Consider the following 21,334-nt stretch of genomic DNA (forward strand, 5'->3'; position numbering starts at 1 on the left):
CAGGGCCGGGCCGGGCCGGGCCGGGCCGGGCGGGCGGTGCGAGCCCTCCGCCCCTGCCGTTAACCCCTTCCCCGCCGGTCCAGAACGGACCGTTGACCCCCGGGTAGGCTCTTAACCGGAGAACGGTAAGGTCCCGGAGCAAGGTGGGGGAAAGCGGCGGAGTCAGCTTCCAGCGGCCGAGCCCCCGACGGGAGGGAGGCGGCGGGATGGATGGGAAGGGACGGTCTCCTTCCAGCACCCACCGTGCAACAGCGGCTGCGACCCCCGCCATCCCCCCGGGATCCGCTCCGGAGTCACCCCGGGGCAGGGCCCCCCCCCCCCCGGCACCGCCGCCTCGGGGGTCCCCGCTGGGGTACCGGCGGTAGGTTTGCAAGGTGCTGTGGTGGGATACGCGCTACGTGGTGTGTGATAAAGTACAACCGCTTGTGAGTCCGTCCTGGAGAAGCCCTGGAGCAGGAACAGGAGGAAAAGGCATCCACCGCACGACAGACACGACCAAGCTGACGGTGCGTGTCCTGGCCGGGATCTAATGCGGGCGGTTGTACTCAGCCCCCTCACTCCCCCTGCAATCTCAGCTAGACACCTTTTTTAAAAAACCTGGACTAAAGTGGGTTTTAGTAGGAATTGCCAGCCAGTTGCCCCACGCCACCCCAGAGCCAGCTGCATTTCAACCCCAGGTGCAGCTACCCCTGCTCTTTGAGAAAGTGGCAAGCACAGCTACAGCGTGTGGCCCTCCTGCTGCCATGCACTCAAGGGGACGGGCAGCTATGTATTATATTAAGACTTTTTAATGGATACAGCTCTAGGCAGGTGTCACCAGCTGAAAAAACAGAGTTCCAGGGAGAGCAGGAGGGAGGATGAACCACATCTTCAGCAGCAGGCACAAGGCAGAGGCTTGAGATTTCTGTAACAGCAGCAAATTTGTGTGTCAATTGGAGATGTATAATTGGAGACGGTAAGTGGCTGTGGCTCCCTGCCTCTTGGCCAAGGCGAATCACACTGTGCTCTCACTGCTGCATGGTTTTCCTTTTGCAGAGCTGTCCTTGGGCAGTGAGAGGAGAGCCCCTGCTGTTATGCTCCTGCAGTGCCGCAGCTCTGGCACCCCACTCCTTGGGCAGCTTCTCTGCAGAATTAGGAGGGAGATGAGTTTGTTCGTGGCAGGAAAATCCTGTGTCCCTTCCAGACCACTGGACCCACCGCAGATGATGCTGGGGGGGATCCAGTGTCTATGGCAGCAGTTTCACATCCAGTGTTCGAAAACACTTTAGCAAACCCGATTTCCAGCATTGTGAGCAGAGCACAGGTAAAACAGGTTAAAAAAGTGAAGTGAGCTCCAGCCTGGGGACTCATTTCTGGTCTTACGGGGGTGACTTCAACTGCTACCTGGAGTCACGGCACAGCCAGCGCAGGGTGGGCTGAACAAGGACCTGGCTCTGCTGCTGCCTGTGTGGCCCCACAGACCAGCCCCCATGGGAGGCAGGGGTGAAGGCACATGCCTTTCCTTTAAAGGCGATACAGCCACTGACCTCTGCCACCCAGTGGGAGTGACACTGGCAGAAGCTGGCCATGTCCAGCTGCTTCCCATCCAGCCCATGCTGGCTGCACAGCCTGGTGCCACCAGCCGGCTCCTCTCCAGTGGGGAGGGCGTGCGGGTGCTGACGCGGGGCTGTGGGTGATGCAGTTGCAAGTGTCGGCTCTCCCACCTCCCTGCCCGCTCCATTGCTATGCCACCCAGCCCCTGGGACTGCCAGCAATTGGGCTGGTTTATAGCCAGACCTGGTGACATCCAGTGAGCCAAGTGGAACTGGGAGAGGACACAAAGACCAGAGTTGTAGGCAGCGGCAACCTTGCGCTACCCTGGAGCAGGGGAACAGCAAGAGCAGAGCTGCTCTTACCCTGCAGCAAGCAGAGGATGCCCCACCTGCCTGCCAGGAGCTGGTTAAGGGTCCAGCTTTGGTTCTGCTTGGTACCAATTTAGCCCTCTCTGCTGTGAGCTCCCTTCCCCTGGGAAGCAGGCAAGCTGCACGCCCTCCAGGGAGCAGCTCTCTGCCTGGCTTCACCGGGATTCATCTCCGCACCTCCGTGACCACAGCACATGAACATCACACTGCAGGGTGCTGTGCAGCAGGACCAGCTTCCAGCATGCGTACGACAGCCTCTCTCATCTTCTTCTGGGGCAGGAGGGACTGCCAGGTGTTACAGCTTTGGTACGTTACATACTTGATAAGCTGTCCCTCCCTGGTGCGCTGTGCTGCAGTGGGGAAGGAGGGATGGAGGGACATGTCCAGCATGGAGGAGATTTGTGATGGTTCTTTGTTCACTCCATGGTGAGAGACCAACCCTGTGATGGCTCCATATCCTGCACAGAGACATTGGTGGTCCCTGGTAGCTGGTTGTCCCCCTGCCCGAGGACAGAGCTGGTGGCTGAAGTCATGCCGCAGAGTGCTCAGGATGCTGAGCCTGAACTTGTGCGGATAAGGACCTGGGGTGTGATATTGCATGGTGGGCAGTTTGAAGAGCAGTGGGAGGGATCGATGCTGGTGAACGCAGGGTGTCCTTCACTCTGCCGTTCCCTGTGCAGGGGGGCACGGAGGTGGTGGGGCGGTGGCCAGGGACCTGTCACTGCCACTGCGAGCAGCCCTCGGGGAGGCTCCGCAAAATGTCCTCCAGGTTCTGCTTGTCAGCCCGGATCTCAGCCAAGTCGCTCTCGAACGCCTGGATCTTCTCCTGCTGCCGTGCCGCCTCCTGCTGCAGCAGGCTGAGCTGGCCGGCCAGGGCACCCGGCGCAGCCAGGCGCAGCCACAGCCGCTCCAGCTCCAGCCGCCCGGCGCTCAGCACCGCTTCCACCTGCACGGCCTGCTCCAGGTTGCCTGGGCAAGGGGAGAGGACATGGATGAGAGGCAGAGAGCCGGGCAGGAGAGGTTCTGGACAAGCTCCAGGGGCTCAGACCCTCGGCATCAGGCAAACTATAGGGAGTGGGTGCAGCGGGGCATGGAGGCATTGCAGCTTCCCAGAGATCACAGATAAGTAAATAGGACTGTGGCTCCAGGCAGGGCCTGGGCACATCTCTCTCTTACAGACGGGTGATGATTTCCACCCCTTTGCAAAACTTCTCGGATGCAAGACTCCAGGAGCGCTCAGCAATGTACCCAGATGATCAAAGCAGGAGGAGCTGGAGCAAAACCAACCAGTAACAAAGAGCAAACCCAGCCCAGCACAGCCCTCAGCTCCAAAGGGACTGAGCCCTTGACCCAGCCCTGCTCCTCCCGGAGATGCCAAGGGAGATCAGTGTCCCCACACCAGGCATGAGCGTACACATTCCGCAAGCCCCAATACATTCTGCACGAGAGCTTTCCTCGAGACGTGAGCCCTCAAGAGACTTTGCTAAGACCCTGAGCGATCTCAGCCAAAGGGCACCCAGCTTAGCCCGGTTGGCCAGTGAGCAGGAGAGCCCTGGGCCCCAACAGCTTGGTCCTTCCCCAAGAGCCTGCACCCTGCTCCCATCCAGGTCTCACCTAGGCTGCTCAGCAGGTTGTTCAGGGTCTTGATGTCCGAGATGAGTGAGCCCCGGGCTTCCTGGAGACTTTTTGCCATCTCACTCACCTCTGTCCCCACCTTCCAACACAGACAGAGCCAGATCAGGGACACTGCTGACCCTTGGCTGGATGGGAGAGGGAAGGGGATCCCAGGAATGGCCCCAAGGCATTCCCCATACGGTGGAGCCCAAAAGCCGGGATGCTCCCTGTGCTTTGGGCTATGGGCAAAACCCCTTCCAGGCTCTGGAGTACACAGCCTGAGGGGACCTGACTGACCCGCTGTGCTTCCTCCAGGTCGCCCCTGAGCTTCTCAGCCTCATGCTCCTGCCGGGAGAGCTCCCGCTGGGTCTCGTTGGCACGTGTGGCAAGCTGGCTGGCGTGCTTGCGGGCCTGCTTGCTCTCCTGCAGCATAGCCTGTGCCCTCTGCAAAGGGATGGAGATGGGGACAGTTACCTGGGGACATGCGGGGGGACCGTGGCTGGCTCCTAGGCTGGAGCCCTGGTTGGGTGCATCCCCCTGGTCTGCACGCAGGCAAGGGTGGGCTGTGCTGGACAGGCAGCAGAAGCTGTATTTGGGAGCTCTGCAGCCCTGCCTGCAACAGGCTGGGCTCTGCCTGTGATGGCTGCCAGCCTGGCTGCGCCCTGCAGCCTGGTGCAGGCTCCCCGCATGCCACATCCCTCCGCTCAGACCTTGGTGCTCTCCCCAGAGACTTGCTCAGCCTCCCTGGCTGTCCTCTGGGCTGTGGTGGAGACAGACAAGGAGTTTCCCAGCGTCTTCTCTGCCTGTTTAATCTTCCTGTGGGCCTCCATCAACGCCCTGTCCTGCACAAGTGCCATCCTCCTGCTCAGGGCAGCCTGGCCCTTCCGATGCCCTAGCACCTTCCTCATGCCTGTGGGGACAACCCAGCCATCACCAAACTGTCCCTTTCTCCCCTTGGGACCCAGAGCCAGCATGGTGAGAGCCGAGCTGTGGCTGGAGATGCTCTAGCTGGTGCCTTTTACCTTGCAAGCTGGCCAGTAAGGACTCTGTGTCGGAGAGCACAGCTTTTCCACGTGAGACAGCCAAGGTGGCTGTGCCATGGGCAGAGCCAGCCCGGTCCTGCAGCTGGGGAGAGGAGAGAAGGAGTTAGGCTTGGGAGGGGGCAAAGAGCTGCACGCAGCTGGGAAACATGGGTCCCAGCCCGCTCCCACTTGGCAGGCAAGCTCCTTGGGAGATCTGGGAGCCTGAGGGGAGATGTCTCCCACGATATCTGCTCCTGACCCCCTGGCTGCAGGCATAGTCCCTCTGGTCACTGGAGCAGCAAGGATGGGGGTCACCCCCCCCGCCCCCCATGCCTCAGATGGGAGGCAGGAGAGGGATGCACCCAGCATGCCCACAGCTCCAGCTGGAACAGCGGGTCCCCATCACTTATTTTGCAGGGACACCCCACGCAAGTGAGCGGCAATTACCTGCACGAAGCCACGAGTCCTCTGCAGCTCCCGGCGCAATCTGGCTGCCAGAGCACGGGATGCCTCAACAGCCTGCTGAGCCAATGGCTCCTGTGCCTCTGCTGCCTGCTCCAGCGCTGCCAAGTCCTGTGCCAGGGCTTCAGCCTGCACCGGCAGCGCCTGCTGCGGGGTCAGGGATGCCAAAGGCTCCATGAGAGCATCTCCTAGCCTGGGAGGCAGCGCTGCCCAACAGCCAAAGCTACGGGTAGGGATGCAAGCAGGAGCCTTAGCTTGGACGCTGCTCACCTGCCCCAGCGCAGCCACCTGCAGAAGTTTCTCGGCCATGTCTGCATTTGACTGCTGCACGGCTGCGAAAGCTCTCCCGGCCTCCACTGCCACCTCCGCCACGCCAGCGCCCAGCTCCTCCTGCGCCCGCTGGATTTCCTCGTACCTAAGTGGACAGGACGCCGCTGTCACCTGGGACCCTCTGGTCCCTCGAAGGATAGAGATAACAATCGGGGACCTGGCCCCAGACACAGATGTAGCGGAAAATGCTGGGGGCTTTCCCTTTAACACCCCCAGCACAGAGCGCTCTGGGTCTCCGCTTTGTAACACTGTGGTGCGATGAGTTTGACGGGTCTCGGCACGCCCCTGTTGGGCAGATGCCAAATCACCGTGACCGAGTCCTGTAACAGGGACCCGGCCAGAGGCAAGAGGTTGTGGTGCCCTGCCAGCCCCCCCCTTGCTGCCAGCCCCTCACCCAGCCTCCAGCTCGTGCTGTGCCTTCTGCATCGCATTCCCTTCCAGCAGGCTCCGCAGGAGCTCGGAGCTGGCGTTGGAGGCACGCAGAGCTCTCCCAACCACCGCCTCCACCTGCGCCGCGGTGTCCCGGTGGCTGCAGGGACAAGGGTACCCAGAGAGATGATAACAGGGTCGGCCTTCTGGGAAAGCAGTGGCCATCCCACACCCCCAGCTGGGCAGGCAGCCTCCTCTGCCCGTGCGTGCCAGGGTCAGACTTGCAAGCGTACCTCTCAGCCAGTGCCCGCGCCTCCAGTGCCCGGCGGCTCCAGTTCGTGGGCTGCTGAGGGATTTCCTGGGGAATCTCCTTGAAACACAAAGAGCAGCAGTGAGACCCTGGCGGGGAACAGGGACTCCCCCAGCCCAGCACCAACGACAACCTCCCGAAGGGCTGGAGGAGGTTTACAAACAGGAGTAAGCAAGGGAAATAGCTCCTCTTGACTTAGCTGCAAGGAAGGCTATACCCACCCAGACCCCAGGCTTTCCCACTCACCCGCTGTGCTGGGCACATCCCACCCCACTAGTCCTGCACATCCCACTGCCCCCCAGGACGGCCACCAGCCCCACCGGGAGCCCGGGGCTGGTGGGAGCCCGCACCGTGGTAGCCAGGGTGTCCGCAGCATGCAGGATCTCCCGCTGCGCCGACTGCAGCACAGCCCCAATCTCTGACAGCAGGATGCAGGTCTTGGGGGGTCCGTGGCCAGAGCAGCCGGTGGCCTTGCTGGCGTTGCTGAGATGGTGTTGCGCTGTGCCCAGCACCCCTGCCAGCCGCCCCACCTGCGTCAAGAGGGCGGCCCGGGCACCTGCAGGCAGCACAAGGAGCTGCTTGTTGCCCACAGAGGTGCTCGGGGCTCCCCACTTGCCTGTGGGGCTGCCCATGCCTGAGCACCCCCCCTTCTGCCTGCTAATGAAAGGGGAAGACAGTCCCTCCTGGGTGCTCAGGAGGGACCCAGGGATGCAGCACCTAAAGGGATGCTCAGTCCCCGGTAATGCCCATCACCAGCTGCTCCAAAACCTCCCAGGTGCAAGCACCCCTGCGGTGCTCTGTCCTACACAAAAAGGCATGGCCCCCCTGTCTGCCCTCCCCCTCTCCATCACCCCATCGCTGACCTGGGACCTCCTTGCACCCACCCAGCATGTCACAGCACCCTGCGGGAGCAGAGGGTCCCCAGAGGGGTGATGTGGGGCTCCCCCCGTGGGGGGAGGTTGTCCCCCGTACCTTGCAGGAGGTGAGGTCTGGGCAGCCCGTCTCCCTGGGGTGCATCTCCCAGCACGGGGGACTGGCCCGGGTGGGCATCGCAGCTTGTTTCTTGCAGCCATTCCTCCATCTCCTGCAGCCTGGCCTTCAGCCGGTCAGCCTGCGGGCGAGACGCAGGGGGACGTGGGGGGAAACTGAGGCAGTGCTGGGGCCGGGATGCTGCGCCCACCTTGGCCAGGGCACGGGCTGTACCTCATCCTTCACCAGCCCATAGCAGGCAGGACACTGCTGGCAGCGGGAGCTCGGTGGGTCAAGGAAGAAGTTGGTCTGGCAGTGGTCGCACTTGTAGCCCACGAAGCCGGGGCGGCAGAGGCAGGTGCTGTTCTCGTGGCACTGCGGGGTGACGGAGCCCAGCGGGGAGCAGTTACAGGCTGCAATGGTGGCAGAGAGGCGTCACGCTGCGGCTGCCAGCCCCGGTTTTGGGACCGAGGCGCGGTCCCCGTCCCCATTACCTCGGCAGCCCCTGGCAGAGAAGCCAAAGAAGCCGTGGTGGCATCGGTCACATTGCTTCCCCGTGACGCCCGGCTGGCAGGAGCACTGCCCCGTCACCACGTGGCACCCGCTCTCCTGTGACCCCGTCGGGTGGCACTCGCAGCTGGCACCGAGAGGCGAAGGGTGATGAGCGAGCAAGAGGTGCGAAGATCAGAGACCAAAACCAGGGATGCGGAGCCGCGGCTGTCCCCTCGCAGCCCCACGCGTACCTCTTGCACCCCACGGCAGGCTGCAGGCCGTAGTAGCCAGGCTGGCAGAGCCCACAGGCTCTGCCCATCACGTGCGGGAGGCAGCGGCACTGCCCCGTGCTAGGATCGCAGCCCTCCTGTCCCGGGGCTGAACCGTCGGGGTCGCAATCACAAGCTATGGGAGACAAAATACAGCTTCCATCCCGGCACGGGGCTGGCAGATGGGGCACCGGGGCTGAGCCCCCGCAATGTGGAGGGCCACATCTTCCTCATCAAACAGGGCTCCAAGAGGCTGAGCCCCTACAGCCCAGGGTATCTCCAGGGAAGGAGAGCAGCGGAGAGAGGGGGGAAAAAGCCATTCCTGAGCATTTGGAACCAACCCGGGCCATCACTCAGCCCCTAAACCCACTGGGCATCCCCTTTCCACCCTCTGCCTCCACCGCTGGGAGGAATTTGGCTGCAGTGGGACTCAGAGGAGCAGGGCCAGCCCCAGGGGCCGTACATACGTGCACACTTCCCGGCAGGATCGGGAGCCAGCGCGTCCCCGTAGAAGCCCAGCTGACACCTCTCGCAGTGCTCGCCCGTCGTGTTGTACAGGCAGCGTAGGCACCGGCCGGACACAGGGTCGCAGTTCCCCACGGCGTTGAGATCCACATTCCCATGACACTGGCAGGGGACACAGGGATGCACGGGGCCCCTCTGCCCCAGGGGGTCCCCGAAAAACCCATCGTCGCAGAGTTCACAGCGTTTTCCTGGGGAAGGCGGAAAGATGGGGAGTGTCTGGCTGTGTTGGTGCTACCCACGGCCCCCTCACCTGCCCACCCCCAGCTCACCTCTCTGTCCTGGGGGGCAGTGGGTGCAGACCACCTCCCCACTGCCAGGCATCTTGGTGCAGGGTGAGTGGCCGGGGCAGGGGCACGGCTTACAGTCATCGAAGCGCCCTACGAAGGGGTTGCCATAAAACCCGGGGCTGCAGCGCTCGCAGGAGGGACCTTCTGTATTGTGCAAGCACTGGCAGTGCCCTGCGAGGAGGAAAACGGAGCTAAGGGTCTGCAAAAACCCAGCCCCGAATAACAGCGGGGACGGCGGGAGAGATGGAGAGGCAAGTGCTGAGCATGGCACACTGCGGGTGCCAAAATGGATGCACAGCTCCAGCCAAGGGATCACGTTGGGATTGCACGTCCCCAGCCAGGACTCGGAACATTTTCCCTCCCTGTCCTTGCTCAAGGGAGAAGGTTTTTGGAGAGGATGCTCCAAACTCCCCCGCGCTCCCCCTCAGAGCTTGGGGACGAGGCGGCGCTGGCCGGCGAAGGCAACACCATCAAAGTGCACGGCATCTGTCGGCGCCTGCGATAATCGACAACATATTTCTCAGCGACGAGGCGCATCATTTCCAGCCTGTCATGGAAAACACAAGCAGCCGGCCGGCACCCAGCAGGGAGCGAGCGTCTCCTTGCGAGCCGAGCCGGTGAGTCACAGCCTTCTGAAATCGGCTGGGAGGAAGAGGAGGAGGAGGAGGAGGAAGGATGCCCAAGGAACCCCCCACCTCCAGGCAGATGCTCTGCTTGACTGGAGAGAGAGAAGGAGCCAGCGGGAGGATTTTTCCCCATGATTTGTGGGGTCAGGTCATACCAGGCGGGTTGCGCAGGAGGGAACGAGTGTTTTTCCATTTTCCCCACATCCAGGCGGAGCCGGATGATGGAAAAGAAAGGAAAAGCGGGTGGCAGTAAGGAGTGGAAAAATAAACAAAAGGAATCATGCAGGCTGGCTCGGGCTGGCAGCACTTGGACCGGGACATCAAAAGCCTGGCACCGTCCCTGGGGATTGTGCAGTCGGCAGTGCCAGCCCCGGCTCTGTGAGATGAGGGGCAAGTTTTCAGAGCTGCTGCCTCATTTCTGCTGGCAGGGCAGGGGCACTTGCTGAGCACGATGCCTCTTCCAGCCCTTTCCATCCTGGCCATACACTATTGTCGCTCCTCACCGAGGGGAGCCAGCCAGCAAGGAGCCCCAGGGGCTCCGGCTGGGTACCAAATGCATCACCTTATTTCCAAGCTCTTTTCAGTGCCAGTCAGAGCTTTTGCTTTCTGCAGGGGTGGACGGGGAGCAAGGCAGCATCTCATGAGCCCCTCACGGCTCTGATCTGCCTTTCCCCAGAGCTGACAGCAGCGAGGCCGGTGCCGGATTCACGCAGCCACCTCAAGCTCCAGGGCAGCAGTTTGCAATCCTGTCCCCCTTCCCTAACCAAAGCCACCCAGACACTGCCTGGCAGGAGAGGGGAGAGCCAACACCCTGCGAACCACCCCAGACACAGCCACACTGCCTTCAAGACTTTGATTTTGCTTCTTCCTCCCTTCAAGCCACAGTCTCTGCTGCAGTCACGCACCTCTGAGCTGAATCTGGAGGCAGAGCAGGGCTTAGGCTGGCAGCACAAGAGGCGGCTCCTCTGGTGCTTTCCTGCAAGCCTGGCACTGCTGTATTTTCCTGCTCTTTTACTTGTTTCTCTGCTCAGGTTCACCCCCAGTTTGCAGGGATCAGGGCTGTGCCCAGTCCTGCTCCCCTCCTCGGGCAGGAATGCTGCCTGCGATACCTGTCCTGGCAAAACCCTCTGCCTCTCTCCTGCCCTGACCCCTGTCTCCCCACTCCTCTGAGGACCAGCATCCTTCCTTTCTTCTCCTTTAAGGTCATAAATTACCATGAAAGATGCCTCTCTCATTATAAATTACCACCATTACTGCACTTTGTTAATTATCTCTGTCTTTGCATTTATGAACCCAGTCCCTACAACCAGCCAAGCAATTCAACTTGCAAGTTTTGGGTACCGCAGCCTCACAGATGGTTTTCAGCATCCCTCAGAAACAAGCAAAGACACGGATTTGTCACCCGTGCACACAGCAACGGGGCAAGTGGGGGGGGCGTGCGCACCTCCGAGGGGGTCACAGTCCCCGTGCTGGTTGCAGGTACAGGGCACGCAGCTGATGAAGGGACCACCGAAGGGGATCTCCCGCTTGAAGCCGGGCGCGCAGGACTGGCAGAACTGCCCGGTGTAGCCTGGGGGACACACGCACTCCTCCACCCAGCCCGCCTGTGCCCCCAGCCCGGGGCGAGCAGACGTGAGCTGGACCTCGCTCAGGGACAGCCTGCCTGCGAGAGGGGAGAGCAGTGTGAGAATGGGATGACACGTTCCCCCGGCCCTGCTCTTTCCATCCTGCCTGGAAATGCTCCAGATAGGTGTAGGAGACCCCAAAATACCTCCTGGAAAGCCCAGGGGTGTTCACAGAGAGGAGCCAGCCCCTGCCCCCCAACACACCCCCTGCAATGCTTCTCGTCCCTGAGGGCCTGATGCTGCTTCGATGTCCCCAGCCCCATCCCAGATTGGTCCCCGTGGGGACCTTGCATGGAGCCACCCACCTTGCACAGGGCCACGGCTCACGCGGAGGCGGAGGGTGGTCAGGTTGGAGAGCAGGCGCTGGAAGCTGAAGGCTGACAGTGAAGGCTCTGCACCCTCCTCTGCCTCATGCAGCCTGTTGGAGAAGGAACGTGGGAGGAAGGACAGGGCCAGCCTGGCAGCCATGCCGTGCAGGACAGCTCGGCTCCCTGACCGGGACCCAGGCGCAGCGATGGGGGCACAGTAAAATCCCCAAGAGGGTGCAGGGAGCAGGGCTGAACCCCAAAGCACAGGGCAGCCCAGGCAAGGTCAGACACGCTGTGTCCCAAACCCAGCCGAGGCTCCCCAAAGCGCCGTGATGGGTACCTGAAGGTGACAGCCTGCTTTCCGTGCTGGGGCTGGCTCTTGCTGCTGGACATGGTGATCTGCATCCCCTCACCCTCCAGCACCAGTTGGACCCGGAGTAGGGGCATCCCAGTCTCCATCCCTGTCCCGTTCCCCTCCACTCCCAGCAGCAGGGACAGGAGCTGCCCGTAACTGAGACGCTGGTTCTGCAGAAACTTCTCTGCGAGGGGAGAGAGGAGCAAAGTCTGTAGGACGTGGAGGTACCAAGTCTGCCGGGGCTGCCGGTGCAGTCCTGTTCCCACCAGCATCACCAGGAGGCACGGCCACCCTCCTCAAGCAGGGCCAGCTCCAACCTGCCCTCCCAGGGTCCCAGTCCACCGCTCCAATCCCCACCACTGCCCTGTGTTATTGAAACAAGCTCAGCTCTGGGATTCAGCCCAGTGCCTCACACACCGGTGTAGCAGTGGGATGTCCCACAAGAGCACCCAGGAGTCCCCATGGCAGAACAGGACCCCAGGGACCCGGCACACACGATACCTGGTGCAAGAAAGTCCACCGGCTCCTCTCCATCCCACTTGGTGACGATCTCCCCATCAGCCCAGCGCAGAGGCAGGTCTGCGATGCCCAGAGCTGCGGCAGCCCAGCCCTCCAGCCCTGCGTGACAGCACGGAGCGGCAGTGCAGGGGCAAAGGGGTGCTGCTTTCGGGGGCTCTGTCCCTCCTCCCGAGACTCTGCAGGGTTTTGTAAGGGGCCAGTGTTTTGTAATACCCTGCTCTGCTCAGGCTCTGTGCTCTCATGCACTGGAGAGTAGCCCTAGCCAGCCCCTCCCTCTGCTTATTTTCTTAGATTTGGAGGAAATTATTATCTTTAAACTTTCGCCCCCCTGCCTGTGCTGCGGTTCCAATGTTACTGTGGGCTGGAGAGCACAGGAAGCCCAGGGAGAGATGGGGAGTAATTGCATTAAGTCAGTTTCCTTCAAAAATCAGTTAAAATCCGCCCCCCCCCACTCCCCAGGGTGAGTTATTTCTTCCAGCCCCAGGCGCCCGCAGGACGAACACTTGGAAATCCCTCCCTGGCTCTTGAGTGAGCTGCACTCGATTATCAAATCATCCCCAATTTGGACCCTTTCACCCAGCACTGATCCAGCTCAGCTGAGGACTGGGGAGCAGGGTTTTAGGATGGTGGGTGGCTGCGCCCTGCCCCACGCTGCCCGGCCATGCTGAGCCTCTTGTAACCCAGCCCAGGGCTCTGCCAAACCTGTCCCTAAAGGAGCAGCCCCAAATTGGCTGCGTGAAGGGTGGAAAAAAGACTCGCTCTAAAGCCTGGCTCTATTTCAAGGCCGTGGAAGACATTACAGCAGTACAGCAATTGGCAGCACGGTTTAGAGGCAATCAGGATAAACCCGCGCCTGGCGTATTCGCATCCATCTGCTCACTGGCGCGCACACCCCGTCGGGGGAGAGCCGGGCTGCCCACGATGGGTGCCCATACCCTGCCGGGGTGCAGGCGGGGGTCCCGGCGAGCAGGGGTTGCGGTGGGTTCCGCGGTGTGCCCGCAGCCAGGGCTGCACACGTCGGGCTGCGCGGCAGATGGCAGGGTTTCCCCGAACATCCCGCACGCATCCAGCCCTGCCACGCACAGCCCTGGCTGCAGCTGGGCAAGAGCACCCCATCCCGCATCCCTGGCCCCCCCTGTCTGCCCTACCCCATCCCAGCTGAGGATGGGGAGAGGAGGGAATTAGGGGGAAAGTTCCCACCAGGCTCCATCCTTTTAGTTCTTATTTTTCTGAGCTGATTTTTAGGGCTCCTAATAGTCCCTGGTGTGGTGGGATGGCAATGCCCGGCTCCGCAGCATTTCCCGAGCCATGCACAGCCCTGGGAGCAGGTCGGCACGGAGGGACGCCACGGGGAGTCGGGGAGAGCCCGTCCCCACAGAGCTGGGGGCAAACGCAGAGGTTTAACAGCAAAATAGGGGCGAGCCAGAGAAAACCCCCTCCCACCGCCACCACCAGTTAGCCCCAAAGGGGGATGCTCAGCCCCAGTCTTCCCAAACTGCTGGAATTTTTTGGCTGGAGTTGGCGCAGCTGTGCCCTCTGTTTCTCCCCAGGGCTGGGGGGTTCGGTACCTTGGCTGAAGTCGGAGCGGACGTGGGTCACCTCGTAGCCATCTGCCGCCGTGCAGGCGGTGGAGTGGCCGTAGCAGAAGCAGCTGGTGCAGCCGGTGGGGTTGTGGGCTTGCAGGTTAAACCAGCCCGGCTGGCACCTGGGCATGGGGAGGAAACAGGAGCGGGTGGCACAGGGCAGGCAGAGCCACAGGGGACCACAGCAGCATCCCAGGTGGGGACACTGGTGGCAGCTCGGAGTGAGCCCAGTCCCAGTGGTCCAGAGGGATGCAGCTGCACTCTGCAGGGAGCGACCCCGCAGGATTCCCATCGCAAAATCCCTGTGAGGGCTCATGTGTAGGGGCTGGGAAAGCACCAATTCCCCACGGGAGTGAAGACACCTGCCCTGCACCGACCACCGAGCCCCAGCACGGAGCCCAGCCTGGAAAGGGGCCGCGGTCCCGTCCCCATCCCGGGGCCGTGGTGCTTACCTGTTGCACAAGTGCCCCTCCACCCTCTCCTTGCAGGTGCAATGCCCTGTGTTGGGGTCGCAGGTGCCCACGCTGCCCGCTGGGTCGCAGGCGCAGGGTCTGGATGGGGCAAGACAAGGGTACAAAGTGAGTCCCGGTCCCATCCTGCTGCTCCTGCTTGGGGCCGGGCTCCTCCTCACCTGCAGCCACCTTCGCTGAGGCTGTGGTAGCCGTCCTTGCAGCGCTCGCACTTCCAGCCCGTCACGTTGGCTTTGCAGACGCAGGTCCCCGAATTATCGCACTGGGGCTGCAGGGAGCCTGTGTGGACCCCAGCCAGCCCTGAGGCTCAACCCCAGCCAGGGAGAGATATGGCAGGGGGGGAGATGGGGAGACCCCCAGTGAGGGAGAACCGACCAAAACCATCCCTCCCCGCCAAGCCTCGGCTAGGGCAGGGGTTTTACAACTGGACCCCGACTCGGTGCAGCCCCACGCACCTGCGGGGTGGCAGTGGCAGGGCTGGCAGGCTGCCCGCTGCTCCCAGCGGTAGTGGTTCTGCTGGCAGCGCTCGCAGTGGGGCCCGGCCGTGTTGTCGCGGCAGTTGCGGCAGTGACCCCCGTGCCCGCTGCGGCGGTACAGCTCCCGGTCGTAGAAGCATTCCTCCGAGCGGCCGCTGCAGTTGCAAGCTGGGGGGGTAAGGCAGGAGGGGTGGTTGGCATCTGGGGGGTACAGGGCTCACCCAGGGGTTAAAGCAACCTCCTGGGGGGGGTTGGATGAGCCAGAGGGGCTGCTTGGCTCAGCGGCGTGAGCTTTCGGCAATGCCTCTGCCATTGGGAGCAGAGGTGGGTGCAGCACCGTGCACAGAGCAGACGGCTGCGCTCGTGGGGTAAGGAATCGTCAGGGAATCCTCAGGGTGATGCTGTGAAGGGAGGTCCTGCGGTGCCAAATCCTCCCTCCCTGCCCAGAGCAGCCTTACAAAATGGAGCAGGCACTTTCTTCCCGTGCGAGAAGGGCAGGAGCTGCAGGACGAGCCGACGCAACGCCAGCGCAGCCGACCACACGCCGTGACCACGGAGCCAGCCCGGCAGATACTCACGGAGACACTCGTTGGCGGCCTCGGCGGTGCCGCGAGCCCAGGGCCGATCCTGGTAGAAGGGCTGGCAGCGCTCGCAGTCGGCGCCGGCCGTGTTGTGCTGGCAAACGCAGACCAGCTGCCCGGCCTCGTCCGGCGCGCACTCGCTGGCGTGGCCGTTGCATTTGCACCTGCGGCGAGACCCCCGGCGTGGGGACGAGCCCCTCTGAGCACCGGCGTGGGCAGCAGCCAGCAGTGGGACAGTGCCCAGGGGCTGTGCAGAGTGTGGCCCTGGTGCTGGGGTGGCCATGGGGTGAGGAGCGGGGCAGAAAGCAGCTTGGGGTGTGCCGGTGTTGGGGGCTGCCCGCTGTGTCCCTGAGGCGATCCTGGCCCGGCCAGCTGGGAAGTCACTCACTGAGGGTGGCCAGTGTGAGATGCTAACCAGTTTCAGCTGCTGGGACCCGTGGGGGGGATGAGAGGAGAGCGATGGGGGCTGCCGGCCGGCTGGGAGCAGCCCCAGCCCCGCTGCCTGGGGGAGGCAGCTCTCACCGGGATGGAGAGGTTTCCCACTCCTCCCAGCCGGGGAAGGGCAGATGCAGCACAGCCCACGGGCAGCACTGAGTGGGTGTCACTGGTGGTTTTGTCCCACATCGGCTCCCCCATCCCTCCGGCAGCTGCTCTGGCTCCTTGGGCCGTGCTTGCACCGACTGCAAGCTCTTCCACCAGTCTCCGCAGCCTCAGGGCATCTCTCTGCTGGCACCCCAGGACCCCTCTTTTGCTGTGCCCAGGACCACAGGAGGAGCAACACAAGCCCCAGTGCCATTAAAAGACATGGGGGTGGGAGAGGGCAAAGAAAATACAGCTGCTGGCAAATGGAGAAGGCTTGGGGGGAAAAGACCTCCTTTCTGCACAAGTGGAAGGGCTCTGGGTTTCATCACCCATCTCTGCACTGCCAGCTCTGGTTTACAAATGGAGGAAGCCACATCTGAGCAGTTTGCCCCAAAAACGCAATTCAAACAAGACTGAGGTGGGGAGCAGCTGCCCCGGCCCCACAGCCCTGGGAAGGTCCCCTCCTTCCCACCCTCACCTCGGTCCGGCTGCCCCTCACCTGCCGCCGACGGAGAAGTCAGAGATGGCGTAGTAGTATGACTGCAGCACCTTGGGGTCCTTGAAGATGTCATCCCCAAATGTGTTGAGCCGGTTCAAGGAGATGAGCAGGTCGGTGACAGTCACCCACTCCTGCAGGAGACACAGGGGAAGGCACCTTGGCCAGGAGCCCGGGCCACCAGCTCCCCAGCCCAACTGGGACGCATCCTGCACCTTTTCTTACAGGGATGCAGAGCATCACAAGCGCTTTTACCCCAGGTGGCTGCATTAGCGCACTCGGTCCGGGGGGACCACGCACCCACCCCTATTCCCACCCCAGCAGCACCTGCAGCGCAGGACTCCCGTCGAAATTGTAGGCGCTGGGCCGTCCCTCGAGGGTGGAGAAAGCCACGTTGCCCCCGCTCAGCGGGGAGATGTCGCTGAATTCGTCGGTGCAGAAAGCCACCTGCTCGTCCTCCCCCGGCCGCAGGTAATGCCGCTGCCTCTTCCCGTAGGTCTTCTCGCAGGATGCGCTGTAGTACTGGAAGGGCACCCAGGGCCCGTCGGCACGGCTGCGCTTGTAGATAGCGAAGCTCTCGGGGCGGCTGGTGTGAAACTTCAGCCTCACGTAGGTGATTTCATAGGCTTTGCCTGGGGACAGACCCGCAACGCCATCACCCGATGGGTACCGCAGCCTGCGCCAGGGCTGAAATTATCCCGGCGCCCCATCCTGCACAGCTGTCGGCAGCCCCCTGCTCCCACTGCCGTCGCAGTCCCCCTCTTCCCTCCAAGCTAAAAGAGGAGAAATCACCATCCAGCTGCCCTTAACCAGCTCCTCCTCGCTGCAGCCCAAACCCCATCCAGCTCCAAATCGGCTCTTGCCCCAGTGCAGCCGCCCACCCATTGCCTGGATGCACCAGGCTGGTTGTACGGGCAAGAAGCCGCTGCAAAGCCAGGCTCTAACCAGCAGCCGGGGGGGAAAGAGTCAGACCCACGGCACTGAGCAGCATCCCTGGGGCAGCAGTGCCACAGGGATGGGGAGGTGGAAAGGGTCAAGGCCGGTCCCTTCCCAGGGAGCTGCGTGCCGGCACCCTGCATCGCTGCCGTCTTTGCTGGGATGAAGACAAAGAGAGGCCACCAATCCCCAGGGCAGCCGACACAGCTCTGAAAGCGCTTGAAAGAATTAGCAAAAAGGGGAAAAGAAAACACCAAAGTGAACATCAGAACGGCTTAATTGCCAGAGATGAAGGACCAGCTCAAAGACTGGATTGCTCCATAACAGCACCGCTCCTGACAGCACAAAACAATTAGCTGCAAGGTTTTGGCTTTATTTGAAAAGATAATGAGTTGGGAATGTTAGAGGGGTTATTCCGGGACTAGGAAAACAAGCCTTTAATTGGGCCCATATGAATACTGTCGCATATGTGCTGCGACTTTGCTGCAGGGGAGCCGAGACAGCCCAGCTACCGGCGCTGGGAAAAGCAGCTGCCTCCCATCAGGGATGCAGGGAGCACCCGGCGGAGCGCCCGGGGCAGGGGACAGACCCGCTCGCAGCCCACCCAGAGGTGACGAGGGCCAAGAAGGGGCTGGAACTGGGCTATCCCACCGCCGCCGCGCTCCCCTGTGCCTCTCCCCAAATTCACTTCCCTCCGGGACCCCTCCAGGCTGGTGACAGCAGGGGTGCCCCTGCCCTGCACCCCATAGCGGGGGGACATGCCTGGCAGGCGCCGGTTCCCAGACAGCACAGTCCCGGGGGGATGTCTACCAAAACAGCGAGGTCGGGGCCATCACCTCCTGGAGCAGTTTCCTCTGGGAGAGGAAGGGAGCTCGGCGCTGTGTCAATAAACAGCCCCTGCCCCAAGTGGCCCCACATGAGGGGAGGGGGTGGCTGGACTGGGGGAGCCTGATCTCGGTGCCTCCAGCTGGGATGGAGGAGACTCGCCGCCCTTGGGAATCATCCCAACAGAGCACGTGGTTTTCCCAGACAGGCATTTTAATCAGCCAAATTCTGCTTAGGGAAAAAAAAAAAAAATCCAGAAAATAACCCAGGCTGGTTGTCTCCGCTTTCTTGCTCGGGAAGGTGTGATGTGTCCCAAAGGCAGGCGTGCAGCACGACAGGGATGCTGGGAGGGTGCACAGGCAGCTGAGGGTGACAGCACCTGGACCCCTGGATGCTCTCCCATCTGTGCTGTCTTCCGAACAAAGTGTTCAACCCACCTCCCGCAGAGCCCAAACTGCAACTCGTACCGCACCGAGGGCTCCAGGCAGAGGATTTTGGAGGGGAGAGAGGAGCATGCGGGACGGTCACATCACCTACATGTCCCCAGCCACCTCTGGCTCCCCCGAACCTCAGCCTTCGGAGCCTGCTGCAGGGTCACATCCCACAGGAAAATCAGAGTCAGAGTCGCAGATGTGGATACTGCCTGATCTAGACACTCTGAAATGGACTGTTGGCATTCAGAGAGCTACCCGAGGAGCCCCGGTGCCTGTTGCCTTTGCAAGCCTGTGGATATTTTGGGTTCCTCCCTGACATCTGAGAGGGTAAATGGAATGGCCACAGGCGCTCGGGATTATCGATCTGCTCCGAGTCCGATGCACTGTAACAGCATGGCTGAAACCTCACAGAGAAGAGAGATTTAAAGGAGGATAATCTAATTAACGCCAATCAACAGCATGCAGGTAAACACAGGTCTTGTCTAACTCATTCGATATCTTATTTAATAAGCTCCCCAGGTAACCACGCTGGAGAACCTACAAGACATCTGACTCGGGACTGAGCAAGATGAGCAAGCTGGCAGGGACACGCTACGTGGGTTAAAAAACCCAATTACTTGGTGGAGCTCACCAGCGAGGACTCCTCCTGGGCTGTGTCCTGGGGGCTGCAGGGACCTGTTGGGCTTTTTCTCCTAAGTGAAAGCATTAAGGTAGCAATAAAAATGTGTGCAGCTGGGACAAGAACAGGGCCCAGCAGCTAGGGGAAAGATCAGACAGCAATGCACCGGGCACCAAAATGGCACTTTTTAGCATGGCAAGATATAGGAGCCATGCAGGAAGAACGGTACATTTGCAGGGGGATGCTCTGGCTCAGGAAGGGATCCAGGGACCGGGGCTGACAATGAGCTCAGTGCAACATTCTGGCCTTGGGTATGTTAATGGGAGACAAACACGGCAGGGTGGTCACAGGGACTGGATAAGACTCCACTGGAAACCCAAGCGCGGGGTCCAACAGGGCCCGCAAAGGAGCTGGGGAAGAGCCAGAAGAAAGACAGAGACTGGGAAGCAAGCCCCAAGGCTTGGGGAGCTCGGGCTGGGGCAAGGGGCTGCTGCACACACCGGCGTGCCGGACCCCGCACATATCTTTGTGCCGAGCTGGGACTGGTGGCCGCAAACTCGCCCGTCGGTGGCTTGCTCAGCCACGCAAGTCACATTCGGGTTGTCTACAGCCCAGGTCAAACACAAACAAATTTGGGGCAATCTGATAGCCTGCGTCAGATGGGCAAAAGGCCGGCAGATCCCTTCCCGCGGGGCTAGCAGGAGCGGGAGCAGGGATGGCCGGCTCCTCCGGCATCGATTCTCATGCCCGGTGGGGAGCCGAGCCCCGGCCCGGTGACGAGGACCAGATGTCCGTCCGCTCGCAGGGGGCTGGGAAAGCGGCGACCTCCGCCAAAACCGGCAGCTCCCGCGTCGCTGCCGGGGCAGGCGCGGACCCTCCACCGTCACCCCGACCCTGGCCGTCGGGTCCCACCAGCACGGCTCCGTGCCACGCTGCTGCTTGGTTGTCCCCTTACCGGCTCCGGCCGCAGCCCCTCCGCTACCCCCCTTCGGCATGCAGATGGCAGGAGACTGCAGAGAATGAAGATTTTACAGCGCTGGCCAATAGCCAGGGTAGTTTAGATGGCAGGAAAATGTTAAAAACCTTTTTAAAATGCCAGGCATACCCCATGGGTTTAAGTACCCTCCAAGCGGACGACTTGCATAGTGTCTAAAATATAGAGGGTCGGATCCCAGCTGGGGAAACCTGCTGGGGCTGCACGGTGTGTGCAGAGCTCTGCCCCCCCACTGGAGACATACTGGGCATCCTCAGCAATCCACGGGGGTAAAACAGCACGGGCTTGGCACCCCCAGTGCTCACCCCCAGTGGGCAAGGCTCTCCCAGTGGGTGGCCAGGAGTAGGGACCCGCCTGCCTCCTGCTCCACAAACTTGCATAATCGGTAAAAATCAGCCTCGGGTGAATGGGAGAGCAGATACCCCGGGCACGGCTGGCTGGGAAGCAGCACAGGCAGGCATGGCCGCTGGCATCCTCACCCCACAAAGGACCGGGGCTCGACTGATGGACGGGGCAGACCCTCCCCGGGTCCTTTCAGTGATCCACCCGCCCCTCCTTGCACCCCCTAAAAACCCTGGGGAAGGTCCTGTCTTTAACCCAAAACAGGCACCAAGAGCTACGGGATGCAGGAGCATCCACCCTGCCCCGTCTCTGCACCCAGATCTCGATGCACCCACCGCCGGTTTCCCTCGCTGGCACCGCGGGAGCTCCCGCCGGCACTTACCCAAGTGGAGGGTGATGTTGACGGAGTTGGGGTGCTGGATGCCGAAGGCCATGGACTGGCTCTGCCACCAGGTGCTTTCCTCCTGGCTGTGGAAATCGGTGAGGAAGGAGGCGTTGTGGTGGTGCCGGGGGTCGGTGGCATCGCAGCGGTGGCACAGGGTGCTGGCGTGGCGAGCGCCCATCTGCAGGCAGTAGTCCTCAGGGGGTGAACCGCACGTGTTGGTGGCCTGGGCGGCCCGGCCGAAGGCGGCGTTCTCGAAGACAGGCATGCAGCGACGGGGCTGGCCCCGGGGGTCCCGGCAGGCGGGTGAGCCCCCCGTCCCCAGCCCCAGCCCCAGCAGGACCAGTAGGCAGAGCCCGGGAGGCCGTGCCATGCTGGGGCTCGGCTGGCCGGACTCTGAGCCTCCTCCGGATGGCATGGTGGGAGCAGGCGGGATGGGATGGGATGGGATGGGACAGGATGGGATGGGATGGGATGGGACTCATCCCCCCGCCCGGCACCTCCTCTCGTTCCGAGGTCCATCTTGTGGAAGCTGCTGGGAATGTCGAAAGCTTCGTTTGTGAGCCCAGTCTGCAGGGTTTGGGCTTCCCCCAGGCCACCCTGGTCCCCAGGCTTCGAGGCCGGGCAGGAT

General features: G+C 62.0%; 1 protein-coding gene across 1 annotated transcript; it reads right to left on the reverse strand.

Annotated features, from left to right (window-relative positions):
- Nucleotides 1–2,619: 2,619 nt before the first annotated feature.
- On the reverse strand, nt 2,620–21,076 carry LAMC3 (laminin, gamma 3). Its single transcript, XM_010570904.1, has 28 exons — nt 20,704–21,076; nt 16,499–16,803; nt 16,175–16,305; nt 15,091–15,257; nt 14,492–14,680; nt 14,198–14,315; nt 14,019–14,117; nt 13,552–13,688; nt 11,966–12,082; nt 11,450–11,648; nt 11,107–11,219; nt 10,621–10,839; nt 8,533–8,721; nt 8,206–8,451; nt 7,721–7,874; nt 7,472–7,614; nt 7,212–7,390; nt 6,981–7,119; nt 6,359–6,564; nt 5,992–6,068; nt 5,724–5,858; nt 5,270–5,414; nt 4,985–5,146; nt 4,538–4,640; nt 4,226–4,425; nt 3,813–3,959; nt 3,516–3,615; nt 2,620–2,870 (listed from the first exon to the last, which is right to left on the reverse strand). Exons 1-28 carry the CDS (start codon nt 21,074–21,076, stop codon nt 2,620–2,622), a joined length of 4,743 nt encoding a protein of 1,580 aa, XP_010569206.1.
- Between the last annotated feature and the right edge of the window lie 258 nt (nt 21,077–21,334).

Source organism: Haliaeetus leucocephalus, unplaced genomic scaffold (assembly GCF_000737465.1).
Source record: "Haliaeetus leucocephalus isolate CR32 unplaced genomic scaffold, Haliaeetus_leucocephalus-4.0 Scaffold306, whole genome shotgun sequence".
Lineage (NCBI taxonomy): Eukaryota > Metazoa > Chordata > Aves > Accipitriformes > Accipitridae > Haliaeetus > Haliaeetus leucocephalus.

Coding starts and splice junctions, on each gene's coding strand:
- LAMC3 (XM_010570904.1), bottom strand. CDS start 21,076: ATGGCACGGCCTCCCGGGCTCTGCCTACTGGTCCTGCTGGGGCTGGGG. Junction 5,859..5,991: donor GCGCGGGCACTGGCTGAGAG/GTACGCTTGCAA, acceptor TTGTCCCTGCAG/CCACCGGGACACCGCGGCGC. Junction 3,960..4,225: donor TCTCTGGGGAGAGCACCAAG/GTCTGAGCGGAG, acceptor ATCCCTTTGCAG/AGGGCACAGGCTATGCTGCA.